This window comes from Drosophila obscura, unplaced genomic scaffold (assembly GCF_018151105.1).
Source record: "Drosophila obscura isolate BZ-5 IFL unplaced genomic scaffold, ASM1815110v1 contig_165, whole genome shotgun sequence".
Taxonomy (NCBI): Eukaryota; Metazoa; Arthropoda; class Insecta; order Diptera; family Drosophilidae; genus Drosophila; species Drosophila obscura.
In genome coordinates this window covers 16,660-34,941 of record NW_024542752.1, presented here as the reverse complement: position 1 = coordinate 34,941, position 18,282 = coordinate 16,660, and the positions used below count along the sequence as shown (strand labels likewise).

Below are 18,282 nucleotides of genomic sequence, written 5' to 3'. Positions count from 1 at the left end.
GATTCAATATTCCCAGCCAGATGCCTCAGATGCTCCGATTTGAAATATGAGACGAGACTGTACTTAGTTTTTAGTCGCATGAATAGGAAAGGGATAGAGTAATGCGATCTTTTGACGGGACTGTACTTCTTTAAGCTGCAGCATTTAACATTTTGAAAGGACTTTAAGCTGGACGTGACTGAAATGATTTGACATTAGCAGGAAGCCTTCCACTAATCCTTCCACTCTGCCAATTAACCTTTGACCTTAACCCAAGCATGCAACTCTTCTCTCTCTCCCCCGACTTCCTCTCTTCTTCTGGGCACGCAGGCCTCGCGCCGCGGATCCGGGGAGAGCTACCTGTCGAGCAGCCGGCGGGACAGCAATGTCGCCGGCCGCGTGACAACGCCGCCACCGCCACCCAAGTACCAGGTGACCAAGAAGCGGGACTCGCTCGCCGCCCCGGAGTTCCCCAACTTCCGGCAGGAGCAGCGCCCCTCCACCAGCTCCGCCGGCTCCTGTCACTCCGACTCCGTCTCCGTGCCACTAATCCAGTACCATCAGCAGGTGGACTCCGCATGCCAGGCCCTGCCGCCGCCCACCATCATCACCAGCTCGGTGACGCCGCCGGCCACCAGTCCAACGGCACCGAAGGGTCGGCGCGACTCCACCACACAGTGCGGCCGCGTCAATCGGCGCGACTCGAAGGCGGGCCACAGTCCGGAGCGCGCACCGCGCATGAACCGCCTGCAGCGGCAGGCGACGGCCTTCGACGAGAGCGTTCTGCCTGGCGGCAGTCGACGCGGCTCCCAGCCAGCCCTCAGCCCGGATCCGCCCGAGGATTGTGAGCGCCGTGCCTCGCGCCGCGACTCCCTTTCGCCGGACAGCGCCTCGCGCGGCGGACGACGCGACTCGCGCACCCATCTCTCGCCCGACCGCACACACGAGCGCGACGGCAGTCCACGGCGACACACGCTGCGCCGCCAGAGCAGCTCGGCGGCCCGCCACTCGCCCGAATCGAACAGCTGCGGCTCGTCGCGGGATCCCCAGTCCGTGCTCCCGGCCACCACCGTTGCCGGCTGTGGAACAGAACCAGAGACCCGCCATCAGGCGCCAGTCCACCACCGAGGAGATCCTCATTGCGCGCGGCTTTCGGCGCCAGTCCACCACGGAGGAGATGATACGCTGCCGCAACTTCCGGCGCCAGAGCTCCCAGAGCGATGACGTCTGTCGGTGGGTACTCCCTTGCAGCAGAAGATTCCAGCAGATAATCCTTCTCCATCAACTCCTTTTTGCAGCTACCGCGGACGTCGCGATTCATCGGCTCAGATCATTGACGGTACCATCGGCACCATGACCGTGGAGACCACCAGCACTTTCTTCGACTCCAGCACTCAGACAGGTAAGCCGCCAGCTGCCAGCCGCCTGTGCCATAATCCATTCCCCGTAACCAGTTCCCCGTTGCCCGTTTCGAAAGTGCCGCGCTTCAAAGTGAGTGTCCTGCGTGTGTGTCCTGCCAGCTGGTGGATTAACTGCTTCCAAAAGCTCAACTTTAAAAAAGCTTTGGTGTCAGCTTCCAGCAGCTGGCGTGGCAGTCCCAACAGCTGTGTGTCGCACCGTGCTGCCAACCCGTGTGTGAATCGTTTCGCTGGCAAAGTGGAGGTCCGGGCATGGCAGGGCAGGGCAGGGCAGGGCAGGGAGAGGATGCCATGTTGCCATGTCAATGGCGGTGCCTGGCCTTCCGTTCCCGTCTGCCATCAGTTGCTGTTGAAGACGCAGACGTGCCACAAGCACCCAGGCAGAGTCCGCACCCGCACCCTCGCAGACCCGAGTTCGAGTTCGAGTCCGAGTCCGAGCCGGCATCCAGACCCCCCAACCCCCCAGAGCGAGTCAGTCCGTCAGTCAGTCAGTCAGTCCCCCGTGTTCGCCATCGTAAACTGTAAATACAAATAAAAAGTTTGTTGCCGCCGGCCCCGCTGCTGCTCCCCACTCAACGCGCTCTCTCTCTCACACTCTCTCTCTCGCTCCATACCCTCACAGCTGCCGCTGTTCGCGCTCTTATCACCCGGTCGGTCGGTCGGTCGTTCTGTCGTTCTGTCGGTCTGTCGGTCCACTGCCACTGCCTCTGTGTGTGTGCGCGCACAAGTGTGTGAGCCACTGTGTGCGTGAGTGTGTACAAGATATACAATAAATATTTTTGCCAATTTTTTTTCGGTGTGTGAACATTTTGTTTGTGGATTTCTGTTGCTGCGGTCCTCGCTGTGAGAGCCAGCTTTGAGTGCAGTTAGAGAGCGGCGACAAACGGCAGCGACGTGGCCCAGTACGTTGACGTTGGCAGCGACGGCGTTGCGTCGCTGCGCAGCGGCCGTCGCCAGCCGTCGAGCAGCAGTGCCAGCAGCAGCAGCAAATGTAGTCGCAGCGGTCTGTATTAAATAATTCAAAGCATACAAAAGTCCATGACACACATATGAACATCCAGTAGTAGTCCCAAGCCAACCCCCCCGCACACACTCACCGACGACAACATCGCAGGACTTTAATGAATGAAAGTGCAATGTCCTCTCCCTATCTGTGTGCCAGTCTCTTTCTCTGAATGAGTGCCGTGCCGTGCCGCCTCTCTTGCTCTCTCTCTCTCTCTCGCTCTCTCTTGTGTGTTATGAATGAACTGCGAATGGGAGTTTTTGTATGACAGCCAGCCAACAATGACAAACCCAAACATTAAACCAGACACAGTACAGAGACGGAGACCGAGACCCCGACCCACAACCCAGACCCAGAACCCAGACCCAGATACGTACGTGTATGGATGGTGCAACAAGTATCCTTTTCGCGGCCAAGTGGCGCCAGTGTACATGGCTGCAGAATGGCAATGGCTAGATGGCACATTCTGATTGAACCTGTTGCCAGACAAACAAATCTGCCATTTGCCCCTGGAAATCAGAGAAAAAACCTCAACCAACAAACAGAGTAGCAGAGTCAGGGTCAGGACTCACTCTGTGCAGCAGCAGCAGCAGTGGGCCGACTGGCAAAGGATTTGTCGCTGTCTGGACCATCTGGCTAATTGATACTGAGTGGTAGGGGGGAGCAGAGCACTTGCCTCAAACCGAGCAATTATATAGCAAATTAACCTGCGTCTTAAATTCCCCCATCAGCTTAGGGACGAAGGTTAACTCAAAGCAAGTTAATCACAGGATAAGAGCTGCTCCACCTGACTGCTGAAAAAGAAAGCTAACATTTATTCATTGCTCTGCCGAAGTGATACAAGATCTGGCAGTCAACTGCAGCGCATGGGATTGAACAGTTTATAGCAAGTCTAGAATGAACTTTGTTTCCACTTAATTCGAGATTCGAGATGGAGGAATAGAACGTATTTATTCTTTGATAGCTCATATACTCCAACCTACCTACTGCTTATGTATTTTTTGACTGCCATCAGTGGACAAAGGGAAAGGGAAGTGTACCTTCCTGTGTAGAACCCTTTTCCCTTCAACTACTGCCGCCAAATGTTTATTCCCAAGTCAAAGCTGTCCGTTTGAAGATGGATTACTCTGACTAATTTGGACAAACAATCCATTAGCCTACGAAAATACAGAATACCAGCTGACAAAATAGAATGAAAAAGGACGCAGGACGCACGACGAAGTACGACACGAATGAACACTGACAGCAATCAGCAATTGGCAGTCCATGGGCCAGTTATCTGCCGCCAACTTAACCGCCATCGATTACATTAATATTTATAATTGCATTTTTACGATACAAAGACAAGCAAGTGGAGACGGGGGAAAGGGTTCAGGTTGAGGTTGAGGCTATTCAGGCACGAAATTAATGTTAATTTATGGCCAAACAGAAAATTAATTTCCAAAATGCAAAAGGGACACTTTTATTACCAAATTTTTTATCGATTGATGGGGTGTAGGGGGTCGACCACTGTGTAAGGCACTGGATAATGCTTACGTTAATTGTAAGTCAAACTAAAGTTTTCTCTGGTTGGTTCGTTGCCTAACTACTTCTTTTTGTTGGCCATTGAATGAGTGACTTTTCAGCTCGAATATACTCATTTAACTGCAGTCAATAATTAAGAAAACTTTCAATAGAATAGGCAAATATTCCCAAATTTAATTTGTACTTTTATTTCATTTAATTAAACTTCTATCTGTTGCTCAGTATCCTCCCAACAAAGGACTCTTTAAAACGCTTCTTTTTCAAGGTCAAGGTCATGGTTGTCACTTAGTCACTTGGTCACTTAGCACAGCCCTTTGTATGCATCAATAATGCTGCTGTTTTTGTCCAACTGATTGGACTAATTCATCGTGAGCTCCGGACAGGCACAATTTTATTTTAGCGATAAACCCAAAAATATTTATTCATGTTATTGGGGGGTAAGGCTTGATTCGATTCGATGCGATTGATTGTTTGAGTGATTGATTGTACCAACTGATGGATGGACTGACCTATCGTGGTCCCTGGTTGCTGGTTCCTGGTCCTGGTCTTCTGCAGCTCATAAAAGAGTTCGTTGTCGAATGAATTAGCAGCAGCTGGCTGGCTGGTTGGCTGGCCATGCCATCGATTTAAAACTCGAAAGTTTTCAAATCATTTCTGGCCATAAAATGCAAATTGCTATGACGCCAGCAGCAGTGGCCATAAACAGGCAGAATCGCAGGCCAATAAAAAAAGAATCTTTTCCTTAAATGTCCAAAGTCCAAAGACTTGACTTTAGTTCAATAACTTTGAAGCGGACAGAAGCATGGGATAGATACCCTTATGCCTGATAGATGCAGCCAACCAGTCGTAAGGCCTTCTTCAAGGGTATCAAAATATCACATTCGGCGTGTGTTTTTTTTATTTGTGACAGCATAGGCCCACTTCCAGCACCGGGCTCAATCAAACCGATGATGATGGACTTTACCTGACTGACTGCCTGCCATCCACCCACCCAACCACCCAACCGCAGGAGGCGTGTCAGCCGCACAAATGTATAATGCCATTAACAGCTGTCACTTTCTTTAGCCTCTCGTTTCTCCGTTGAAATATTTGACAGCCAAACAGGAATAGGGATGGGACCATGGCAGAGCAGTTGGGAGGTGGAGATGCTTGAGTGTCGCATAAAAAGTGGCAAAAAATAACAAGAAGCACATAAACCGAAGAAAACAGCAGGACAGAACACGGACACATGGACAGGCCAGGGGCTGGAGCACTGGTACTGGGAGCAGGCCGGACTGAATGGGGTTCTGGGGCAGGGGCAAGGGCCGGGGCTGGGGCTGGGGCCAAATGCCATAGAAATGATAATAATAATAATAATATTGAGACAGCAGTTTAGTTTCGTGGTAATGGTACGCGTTTATTTGCCAAACAAGATGGTTGTCAATTGTCCTGTCCTGTCCTGCCTTGTCCTCCCCCACGCGCCCACTGCCCCAACCGGCTGGTTATTCCTTGGAACTCCTTTGGAACGTATCCAAATTGCTAGCCAGAAAGCCCGCGTCAATCATACGCACCGTTGTACGCACTAAAATCCCACAGCAGGACACAGCGGGACACAGCAGGGTGCCGTGGCAAGTCCTCGGGGAGTTTGTGGAAGCTTAATATCCTACAAAATCAATATCTCTGAATAGAGAAGCCTATCCAACGGTGGAATTATACGATTGTTCAACTCTCAATTGGTGGTCGAATCAGAATGTCCATCAGACCAGCCGATAATTGAGTGGCAGTGGGAGAGCAAAAGAGTCTGAGTCTGATGGAAATATAAAAAAGGTTCTTCAAAAGATCAAATACCGAAGAATAAACTGAAGAATAAACCGAAGAATAAACTGAAGAATAAACCGAAAAATAAACTGAAGAATAAACCGAGGAATAAATATCTGATTGACTGCAGTTTTCTAAGATATATTATACCAAGAGCTGCACTACATATATCTGCCATGGCGTCTGCTTATCCCTCAAAGACTCCATGAAACAATCAAGTCATAAATATCTGATTGATAATTGGATTTTTCTTGATTGTATTTGCTGCAAGTACTGAAAAATACAGGCAGGATAATGCGCATATCGGTGTATGTGTATTATTGGGCTGGGATATCGTATAACCCTTTGCAATATTCTGTGTGTGCTTCACATGCAATCGTTGGGTGTAATTTTCTTCGGCATTCTCTTGCGGCTATTTCCATAAAATCAAATTAACACACAACCTGCAGCACGCGAAGCCAAAAACGAAAAGAAGAAAAAAGGGAAAAGAAAAGGAAACGAAAGGAAAACCTCGCACTAATTGAAGTAATGGGACGGGTGGCTAGAGTAGTGGTGGGGGGGTGGTATTACCTGTGGGTCAGTGCCAGTAGATAGGTGATGGGTTAGTTTCGGCCCAGACAGAATGTTTGACTTTGGCTCAATTAACGCCGACGCCGCTGACGCCGACGCCACCGCCGCATAGCGAATGGTCGACTCATAGATTCATTAAAATACAGCAAACAAGGCTGGACACACACACCCATACACCCATACACCCACACAAGTGGAACGGCAGGGGAGGGCAAACAAAAGTCCTGTCTCTCCCCATGGATATGTGTGTGTGTGTGTGTGTATTTTAGTAATTTGGATTAAACATGCAGTCCTGCGGGAAGGAGGGCAACGGCGAGGACAATAGAAAATCACCTGACCCATTAACCAGCAGTGCTTACAATGTGTGTGTGCATGCCTGTCTGTGTGCGTGTGCGTTTGCGTTTGCGCCTGTTGTAGGTGTTGAAGTTTGAAGCCCGAGTCCCAGTCGCAGTCGCAGTCGTCGTCGGACTATAACCTCACAGATGTTAAGAATTTAATTAAGTTTTGTCCTCCGACGATACGCTAAAGAGTCTGTGCACAGATACATACATATTTGTATATGTATGTACAGATGTGTGTAGTGGGAGCTGTGGCATTTGCTTAGACAACAAGCGGCGGCATTCAATCGATTTGAATTCGGCAAACACAAAACTATATTAATCTGATAATACCAATTAAAATATATGAATAACCAACTCGCCTGCTGGTCCCACTTCCCACTTAGCAAAGAGGCTGCTTTAGCTGCTGTTCAACAATGAAAACGCGATTTAATAACGATTAAAAAATCTCTTTTCCCCCGAGTGAAATATAAGAAACCAATTTGGCAAATTTGCTTTTAGTTTTGTAATTTATTGAACTTTTTATATTTGTATTTAACTGCAAAGAAAACAACAGAAAATTCGCATAAGTTCATGCAGAAATCAGAGGCGATGGAGGGCCGATCACTTACCATCAAACTGTGTTCTTGGATGGCATAAAGTAACGTCGTGATATGAGGAGGGGCTTCTGTTTGTGTGTGTTAAGGCTTTTGGGTATTCAACGTCATGATCAGCGTCACATCATGACGTCTTTGAGGTATTCGATGTGTTCGCCAGCTATTTTGGGTGTCAGTTAAAACCGTGGCAGCAAAGAAATTTGTTTGCTTACCTTATAAAAATATATTTGTATATTTTTGAGTGTGTGTGTTGATATCCCCATCAAGGAAGGAAGGAAAAGTGTAACTGACTCTCCACGAACATGATTTTGTAGGGGATGATAGTGTGATTAAAAATAATCTAAATGTGTAAATTCACAGCTATCCGCAGCTATGCACAGCTCCCATTTGGCGCTCTCTTCATGGCTGATTACATGTGAAAACATTTTTGATTTACTGCATTTCCTTCAGGCTAACACAACACACAATTTTCCACCAGCTGAAGCGAGCCACAGAGTCGAATCGATGGGGTTTCTGTCAGCAAATCTGTGGCGGGGTAGGGGTAAGGGTGTAATATGATGGGGGTATATGTGGCACGGGAAGGACCGCAACATGTTGTCGCTTTGCTAATTGGAGCAGCCAAACGACTCTGACACCGACAAGGGGGGACAGGGGAGTGGTAAGTGGTGAGTAGATACTAGAGTCTGGGGACTGCCAAGGACTGTCACTGTCACGGAGACTGGGACTGGGACTGGGACTGAGACTGGCACTGGAACGACTGTGACTGGGGGGCCACGAGGGATGAGCATGACGTGGCAGCAGATGAAAATAATTACAAAACAGTTTACTCAATAAAATTCCAAATGATTTAACTACAAGGAAGGGAAGACGCAGACGCAGAACCAAGACGAGGACGAGCACGAGCACGAAAACAAGACGAGACAGGGACAATGGAGGATGGCAGGATGGCAGCAGCATGACGGGCACGAAGACAGCCAACAGAATGGGGCCAAAAGTTGGCTACACGAACGCACACACACAGGGCCAAGAGCAGACGGGAGTGGGGACACTGGAAATGGGGAATGGGGAGTGCGGAGTGAGGAGTAGAGCTGACATTGATTGAGCGAGGATGTGAGTGAATGCCAGAGATTGTTGGCCATTAAATGCCCTGGACCAGGAACCAGGAAAAAGGAAAAAGGAACCAAGGACCAGGTACCACGACCAGGATCAAAGCCCTGACTCACCTTGACTCCATTCAGCTGTTCCTTCTACTCAGCGCAGAAGGCGCTCTGCTAATACACTTGGCACGCAATTCCCTGCCACGAACACCTCGCCAGCACGCTGCTGTATGCTCGCATCCAAGTAAAAATAGACGACTGAAGGGCACCCGCTACAGGGGAACTACACCCCGAAACGGGTCTGTCACATTAATTAGCCGATTCAGGCCAAACAAAAACTGTATCTAAAATCAGAAAAAAAAACCCAGCGTAAATCTGGCAAAGATTTCTGATCGATTTGGGGATCAATCAAAGTTTTGGGCCAGGCGGAGCCTGCAGGCGAAACACCACGGGCACTAGCGATATAAAATAAAATGAAATAAAATGTGCACAAATTCCTTTTTGGCCAGCAAAAAGTTTTTGATCAAGTTTCTTCTCTGCTTCACACGCACACAGCACCCGCAGCCCCCACAGCACCCGCAGCCCACACAGCACCCACAGCCCCCCAGCCATAACATATCCCCCATAACCCTCATATCCATATCCCTTTGGTGTAGAGGTGTGTGTGTGTGTGTGTGGGTTATGCTCGTATCAAAAAAGTTGCACGCTCGAAACCATTTCAAAACTGAATTAACTTTTGTTGCACTTTCGGGTTACTTACGCCGGCATTCACTCCCAGCCCAGCCCAGCCCTTGGGTTCGAGGGCTTCCTAGCACATCTTTTATCCCACTATGTGGCCGCCCCCGCCCAGCAGCCCCCCAGCAGCCTGCAAATCTACATATGGCCCACATCCACACCCACAGCTACACTTTTCTTTCTCTTTAATAATATGTATTCTTTTCTTTGGGCAAACAAAGTTTTTTATGCAAATTGCCTGGCTTAGAGGAGCAGCTGAGGCTGAGGCTTTGGCTGAGGCTGAGGTGTGGTATGGGGAGTGGAGTGGGTGGCTTCTAGGCCCTGGAATAGATTCACACAATTCTCTCTCCCACTCTTTGACGCTTAAGTGGCGTCTGGGGGTGCGAAAGTTTAGCCGGGTCTAATTCGTGTTCGGGGATGCCACAACCAGTCGAATCCCCATTGCAGGGACTGCAATCGGTTCATATTGATAAGTGCTTGCGCTGCTCCCTTTGGGTAAAATCGAACTTTAAGTGGCAACTATTTTACACAACTTTTATGCAGTCCATTGCAGACCTGCAAGTTGGCTGCAATTAAACGGACGTAACAGCCATTGATTCTGCCGTTGATCATTCTTTATGGCATTAAATTCCCCTGCTGCCACCCTTGGGGAGCTCATGCGTAAAATTCGCTCCTTCATTTTGCTTGGGCCCATTCAACAAGTGCGAAGATTCCGACTCATGTTTATAAATCAAATTTGCGGTGCTCGACACAAGCAGCCTGAATCCTGTCGGGCCCAAAAATTAATCACAACTCATTCCGTGCATGGCGTCCACTGAGCCTTAAATCCATTTGCCGTCGTCTACTGTCGAATGGCAGCCACCCAAAAGTACACTTTCGGGCACATGTGTGTATATGGCTACGTGAGAGCAGCGAGGAGAATGAATGGGCACATGGGCATGGGCATGGGCATGGGTAGGGACATGGGAGCAAGGGCTTTGGGGGGATGCCCACAGAGATGGTAGCTTTTGGAGCATTTAGTCGACGGCAGCGAAACATTTTTGTGCACGTTAATTCCATTAAAAGCCGCACTATGCGCGCCTGGCGATGCCGCAAAAAAAATTACCACAAAAAAAAAAAACATTTTACGTGCCGACTTTGGAATTTATGTTGCATGCTTCGCCTTCTATTATTTAGCCGCTCGCTTTTTAAGTAAGGTTTTTTTCGTTTTTATTTTTGGATTTTGGGTTTTGGCTTTGGCTTTGGCCTAGAAATTTAACGACTTAGTTAATCGATTTGTACACATTTGCTTGCTGGAAAGTAATTACGGCCAAGTACGGCTGAGAGGGTCGTGGTGGACAGGTGGACCCATGCATGTACAGTGTACACTGGCGAATGATGCAAGTCCAGAGTTCCCAAGTGCTCTCATCGATCCTCCAAAGTGCGTACAGAGCGTAGGTTAAAAGGTTATTCCAATGTCTGATTCCTGTCACGCAATGACAATTCCAAATTCCGCAGACTTTGATGTTTCGGGTATCATTCTTTAGCCACCCACCCTCACCCCCTTTCATTCTTTATCCTCTTTCGTGTCATTCACCCATCTGTAGCACTGCAGTTAAGCGCACCGAAAGAATGACCAGCGCTTGACTGCGTGTGTTTCTGTGTGTGTTTGGGGTCGATTATGGTCCCTGTTGACCCATAAATACGCACGTACACACAAGGCGGGGCCGATGACTCTGCTCCGCCCCTTGGCTGAGGGACTCTACGCGTTGCCCGTTGGCCGCTGACCCACATGACCCCCGCCGCTGTCACTGCGCTGTGACAAAAGGGTGAACGGTGGCAACAAGTGCGACATGCACTTTGGGGTCGCCAAGTGACCAGCGGTGGACAGCAATTTGGGTAAATGATATGCTTCAATTTAATTGCACTGCACTAATCAGCAGAAGCAGAAGGAGAAGCAGCAGGAGAAGCAGAATGCGACAAAACTGAAGGCTGTTCGTCGTGACAGGCCCTGGCGCTAGTCCGCAGGGCTAATGACAGCTTACTGTCAGCGATAATTGAACAACAGTCCAAGTCCAGTCCAAATGGGAGACAAACAAGTGACGCGGGTTGGGGGGTACAGTTGCGTTTCAGCTTACTTGAGATCCTTGTCTCGGTGTTGGGGTGGGGGAAGGTAAGTTGGCCATTTATAATGGGCACTCGGTACGGCTAACAGTGTTACATGCCTTTGGGGTATTGTCCGACATGTTGAGGTCCTTGACAAATCATAGTTGGATAAGTTACACACAGACGACAGACTCAACAGCTGCTAAAGTTCCCATTGAGGTACAGTTGCCTCCAAAGGCTAAACGCAATTCTATGCCACAGCTGCACCTGCAGACTGGCAGGAGTAATTACATTTTTCATTAAGCATAATTCCCCCCAGGTGAAAGTCCCTGTCGGCTTGTTTTTTCTCATAACTATTTGCAAAGTTGTGATATTTTCATGCGTTTACTGAGCACAGAAGGAGCACAGAAGGAGCACAGAAGCAGCACAGAAGGGGCACAGAAGGGGCACAGAATCTTCTGTCAATACAATACGTATAAAAAAAAAAACAGTTGGGTACTCATTAACACTAAAAGTTTGTGGCACCTTCTAACTGTTTAACAAAGTACAGTTGCGTCAAAGGGTTTGACCTGTTTCAAAGCGATTTCTCTGGGGCATTGCACCTGCAGAGCTGCAGAGGCTAAGCTGGCAACTGGTGGATGTTCATATCTACATCTACCCTTTATGCAACATCCCCCCAACCATCCCCCCCATAAGCCACCCCCTCTACCCTTTTTGCCCATCTCTGTGCAGTTCCCTTTCCACTTAATAATTTTAATGAAAGTGCATTGAAGGCTCGTTGGTTGCCTGGTTATTTGCCCTCCTCTAGCATCCTGCTCTCGGTGGGGCAGGCTGCCTTATGTGCTCCTACCCTTGGTCCAATATTATTTACGCTCAATTAAGTTCAAGCACATCTCCCACCCGCCCTCTTTCCGGCCCCCTTCACTGCCCTGTTTTCGCTCTAGCAGGCAGAGCTAGTTATATGCAACTGTTTCTCTAAACAAATTGCATTTGCAGGCAATTCTGGTTGCTCAGTCTGCTTGGCATTGTCTGACAATTGCCACGCCTCCACCCGCCCACCGATTGCTGGCGGGGGCTAGGAGATGTGCGGCAGGCAGAGGGGGTTTCGGGTATACAATAGAGAACCATCTCAGAGTGCCTGTCACGAGCCATTAAGCAGCCATTGTTTCGAACTGGCCTCCTGCCGAAAACCAGAGTGGCAAGTGGCATGGAGGCAAGTGGCAAGGAGGCAAGTGGCAAGGAGGCAAGTGGCAAGTGGCAAGAAGGCGAGTGCTCAAAGCAAAAAGTTAACGCTTGATTTCTGCACTAAAAACCAGAAGTTTGCCATTCTTTTGGGTCATTAGTTGGTAATTTATCAAAGTCATGAATTTATATTGCCCCCTCCCTCCCCCGCCCCTCTAGCATCACTACCCCACATGCCGAAATCCAACTGAAGAAAGTGCGGATGCAAAATTTCCATGCAGCAGCTGTCGTAAAATGAAATGGGGGAAAAGGAAGAGCAGCCCTGCCCAGCCAGAGAGCAAAAATATTATGAAGAGTGCAACAGAACAACAGAACAGAACATTGTCCCCGGAAAGCCATGCTTTTCCCCCAGACAGGCAGAGAGAGCGAGAGAGAGAAAGAGAGAGAGAGGTGGAAGCTATAGCTAAGCCCTTGATGATCATATATAGGAAAGAAAAGAAAGAAAAGCCAAATAACTGCCCAGACTAAATCAAATATTCCTAAATAACTTTCATTCTGTTCAATCACCGCTTACCATACCCTCATCCTCTTCCTCATCCCCATCCACAACCTCACCCCCATCCTCATCCCCTCTTCAAGCCAATGCAAGCAGACTAATTTTGTCGTCTTTCAATTAGTCAAATTTCGTAGCGTTCTCTGATTAAAATTCGCCAGAAGCGTAAATAGTTTTTCGTTTTGATGGTCCATTAAATTAAAACAATTGCTGGAGTCTCGCTTGTTGGACAGAGTTTCAAGGACCCAACCAGCCAACCCCCCACCCTGGCTGCAGCATACAAAATGACATGACACGACATTGCTCTCGAGTACTTTCTGGCTGTCATGCCTGTTGCTCATTTCAGTCGCTTCTTGTTCTGCTCTTGACAATGCAATTGGATGTACTTTATGGGCCATGCATACACCCGTACGCCCCTCCCCCACCGCTGGTATGAGTAGTATCTCTGGCTGAGTGGACATTCATTGCATTAGTTTGGTGCATAGTTTTGCTGGCCGGCAGACCAATTAGTTGCGGAATGCTGCGAGAGCATCCTTACCCCGTCCATACCTTGGCTATCAAATGCAAATTGTATTCGCCCAACTTCTGCTGTTGCCAAATAGTCGCCGTCGCAGTCGTAGTCGTAGTCGTAGTCGAGTTCATTAATGCAAAAATATGCGTAAAGTTTCGACCATGCCAGGCCCGGGCCGGCTCGGCCCACATTTGCAATCGAATCGAGTGGAATTCCTGCAAGTTGTTTGGTTGGTTGGTTGGTTGGTTGCTTGGTAACTTTCTGGCCAAGCCCTGAATGCGGGCGTGCTTTCTGCGGCTTCGCTTGTCTGGTGTATCGGCAGAGCAGATGGCCAGGCCAGCTCAGCCCAGTCCAGCCTTCGATTTTGCCAGAAAAGAGAATCAAAGTTTGCAAATTCATGCAAAGTTCATGCATTCGCAGCAATTATGACATCGCTTGGGTGGCTCATGCAAACTCAAAGTCTGTCGCAGGATCTGTGACAGAGATTCGCCTGCCCTCAAAATACAAAATTAAATTCATTGCGTATACGCCCAGTGTACATTCGAGCAAAGGAGAGAATGGAAAGTAGATACCTATGGCTTGCTAGAATTAAAGGCAACGACCTAAGAGATCATTTATGTTGACTTTATGGTGTACCTACAAATATTTCAATTTCCAATAAAGGAGAACAGGCGACAGGGAACAGCGGACAGAAGAGACTCGCGGGACATCCATTTGATTACCGCTGGGTCAGACACGGCATCCCAATGCGACGGGATAGATTTGGCGATGATGATGATGTTGGCTTGGCGATGATCGGGTGTCGCTTTCCAGCCAGCTGCTGGCTCTTAATGTGTTTCCGGTTGCCTGATTCATTTAATTATGATGTCCGCACCCAGAAAGGGGCAAACAAAAAAGGGGCAGTGCCGCGCACACATGCTCATTATTATAGCCACTTGATTGCCAGGCTGGGCCCAGACCAACCAACAACAAAATACGACTGTAACCCCCCACGAAAAAACCAAAAAATGTTCGCTGAAAAACTAGCAGCAGCAGCAGCAGAAACAGCAGCAACAGCAGCAAAGTCTGTTTGCTCTTGGTTTTTGCCTAATGGGAGGAAGCGAAAAAATCAAATAAAAATCATCTAGGAAATTGTTTCATTTATTCGATAGACAAGTATTTGCTTCATTTTGGGCCACTCTTTAAGCTCCTAGCAAAGTCTTGCTGCACGACAAATCCCTGCCGTTCATCAGCTTATAAAATTAATTGTATATCAACTGGCAATTAGTGTTTGTGCCAGTATACCTGCACTGCAGTAGATATATCTATTATTCTGGTCTGTATGGCATTTCTCTGGGCCATTTCAGGCAGCTTCTCTTGGCAGCACTTGGCAATGCTATTAAATATCCCAAAAACACCAAAGCCAAACAAAATTTCTCTGTTTCTGGCTCGGGCTCTGGCTCTGGCTCTGGCTTGGGCTCGGGCTCTCGTTAGCTTATCACTTTGATTGAGGATTCAGTTGCTTTTTCATTTCGTAGAAACCGAATCTTGTTTTATTGTGGTAAGGGCATAAAGGGCTGGCACCAACAGTCCCATTCATCAACTCAACTCAACAAGCAACAATTTTGTAGCACTCTCTCTTCCACTCCCTGCCACGCTTCGCCTTCTCTTTCACACTTTCCAGCTGGCTCTCTTTGTGGTGGCACTGTGCAAAGCCAGCCCTATCCTTTTGCAATTTGCTTGTATTAGAAACTCATTTCCGTTTGTAATTGAGTCGCTCCAGCAGTCTATTGTTTGTGTGTGTGTGTGTGTGTGTGTGTGTGTGTGTGTGTGTATGCGGTCTCACACACCATGCGTACATCCTGCGAACAGGAGCAGGACACCCCATCCGGATTTCCCCAGGCATATCACATCATATGACGATATCCATCCATCCTTCCTTCATATTTGGGTTATGTATATGCAAATTAATAGCAATATTTGCTTTGATATGCCGCTGACTAACATTGTTCATCATTGTTCGTGTGCGGTTTTCGGTTTCGGTTTCGGCTTGCACATTCCCATATGCCCATCCCCCCCCCCCCCCACCCCCCACCCCCACCATTCCCATTTGATTGATTTGTAAAATGCATTTTTGGGCCAAGTGTTGGCTTAGTTTTTGATCGTTCATTTGTCCATTGCAGAACCATCGCCGCTGTACGACAACAACCACTACCATGAGGAGTGTCTGCGGTGCAACTCGTGCGGCTTGAATTTGACAGGACCCAACCAGAGGCGCGCCAGGAGGTTCAAGGTATGTATCCTGTATCCACCACCCACCCATCCTGCCCATCGAAACAAAAACTCATCTCATCTCGAATGCAGTTGCTCATTTTGTTCGGTGCTCATTATGTGGCAAATGAGGCAAATGAGGCAAATGCTGCATGTGTGGCACAAGTGGCAAGTGGCTTAATCAAAATAGCATACTCGTGCGGGCAGCCAATGCCAAAGGCAACAAAAACAAATGAAGTCACAAATAAATCATTTACGGCTAAGCAAAAATTCTCAAATCTAATGCTTCTCTCTCACACCATTTTTGTTTTTTTTTGTTTGTTTGTTTGTTGGTTGGCAATGCAGAACCAGATCCTGTGCGACCTGCATTTCGCAGACGTGGCCCTAATGGAGTGCTCCGATTTTATGCAGCAGCTGCGGAGCTTCAAGCCCCAATCGCTGGGCTGTGCGGTGGCGCGACGCAAGAGCTCCACGACGTTAATATTTCCATTGCCGCCGCAAGCATGTTCAGGTATGTAGGCGCACATTTTATTATGGCCAAATCGGCACTGGGACTGGGACTGGGACTGGCACTGGCACTGGCTCGGGCACTGGGACTGTGATGTGACTTTGCGAGGAGCAACACTTGGTCCATGCCTACCAAGCCCCCTGCCACATGCCGCTGCTGATACCCTGCACACATATCACTCATGGGGGCATATTGGACGGGGCTTCTGTTGGGATTCTACAGACGTAATCGATGCGCAATTTAAATCCATTCTGGAGTGATTCTCAGAGAGTGATTCTTTGAGAGAAATTTCGGGCAAATTTCAGTTGCTAAGTACTAAGCCTAAAGCCTAAACTATTATTTTAAATAAAATTTTAGCCCGCTGAAATTTGAAGCATGCCAATAAAATAGTTGGGAGATTTTTGGTAACTGAAACAAATTTTGTTGTATTTCTTACTACTGAATAATACTTGTAGTTTAAGCTCTCAGTGCCTGGACTTTGGAATTGTACAGCTGGTCTCTCCAGGGTACTTTTGACTCGATCACATGGCGAACTCTGTTAACTTTGCTTACTTTTTTTTTATTTTATTGCGTGCTTGGGTGTGTGTGTGTGTGTGTGTGCGTATCCGAGCTGGCGGCGTCATCATTATAATTCAAATGAGATTTGCGCGCACAGCAATCTACACACCCATACACACACACACACACATAAAGAGTTAGGAAAAAAAAAAAAAGAAGAATAAAGTAGAGTGAGTGAGAAGTGAGTGAGAAATAAGGAATAAGAAAAGGAGTGGAGAGAAGAGAGCAGGACAGAACGTGGAAGCGGGTAAGCGGGGGACAGAGCCCACGTCTACAAGTTGGAGAATGTTTGGCATTTTGCATAATAAAGTTCTGCAAACATATTTGACGTTCGGGTTGCGCAGACACACAAACACACACACACACACAGACAGACAGAGGAGAGAGCGAACGATAGAGATAGGACAGATAGACAGATAGAGCCGCCATTTTTCGCTGACATAAACTTTCAATTCGGTTTTCATTTCACTTGTTGGCATCTCGGCTTCTGCGCTTCTTGTTTTCCGCATTCGCAAACGATTTAATTAAAGTCCCAAAAAAAAACAAAAACAAAAACAAAATAAACAGCAAAAAGACAAAAAGACATTGAAATGATGAACGCAGAACCGAGAACATTTCTTAACATTATTTATCAGTCAGTCACAGTGACCCATACACAACCCCCTCCCTGCTTATTCTATATGTATGTATGTATGAGAGCTGTGTCTGTGTGTCTGTGTGCAGGAATGCAAAGTTTATTAACTGGATTTTTATTGCGAAACTTTGCCCTTTGCCTCTCCCTTTGTCCGTCATGTTGGCCGCGCTTAACGCTCAATTCGTTTGCCGTCCATTTTAATTACAATGTACCGAAATGTACGCGAAGGAGGCCTCGTCTCTGTCTCTGGCTTCGGCTGTGGCTGTGGCTCAGTCAGCCGAGGCATTAAAATATATTATATACAACGAAGGAGAGGAAACACACCACAACGGACAAGAGACAGGCGACAGTGTACTGCATACATGCCACAACGGTCAGTGGACAGCGGATAAAGGAGTCCTGTGTGGCATGTGTGGCATGTGTGGCATGTTTGTTGCCAAATTGGTTATCGCTAAGTGAAGCTGCTGGTTATCGAAAATAATAGAATTAACTCGGCCAAACTCGATGGTAAACAAGCGAAAGCTCACTCTGTCATAATTGATGGCTGAGTGCTGAGTGCCTCACAAATTGAAGCATTTCAGTGGGCCTTGGAGTGCTGTGAGAGACCCCAATACCCCTGGGGGGAATGGAAAATGAACCCAAGCCCTTACTGATAATTTGTTTCCAAAGGGAAATTACTGAAAAACTGCTTCAACACGATAGCTTTGGGATTATGCAGCAGGCTAACTGCCAACTTAACTGAAAGTTGATACTAAAAATCTGCTAGCTGCTAGCTGCAGCTCTCGCCAGATCCCTCTGGATATACATTTGACATTTGTGGACTGGCTACTGGATGCAGCCAAACTTGATGGGATCAACTTGAATGCTGGCTTGAGATTTCATTTATGTATAAATTGCAGCAGCTGAAATCCTATCACTGCACTTGACTGACTTTCAAAGGCTTA

General features: G+C 47.8%; 1 protein-coding gene across 1 annotated transcript in view; it reads left to right on the top strand.

Moving 5' to 3' along the window:
- The window catches only part of LOC121403886 (serine/arginine repetitive matrix protein 1-like), a 62,894-nt gene extending 46,737 nt beyond the window's left edge, over positions 1-16,157 (top strand). The window contains 5 exon segments of the mRNA XM_041591971.1: positions 310-1,023; positions 1,025-1,212; positions 1,278-1,381; positions 15,551-15,660; positions 15,984-16,157. Of these exon segments, the coding sequence (XP_041447905.1) occupies positions 310-1,023; positions 1,025-1,212; positions 1,278-1,381; positions 15,551-15,660; positions 15,984-16,157 (1,290 nt within the window).
- Positions 16,158-18,282: the final 2,125 nt, after the last annotated feature.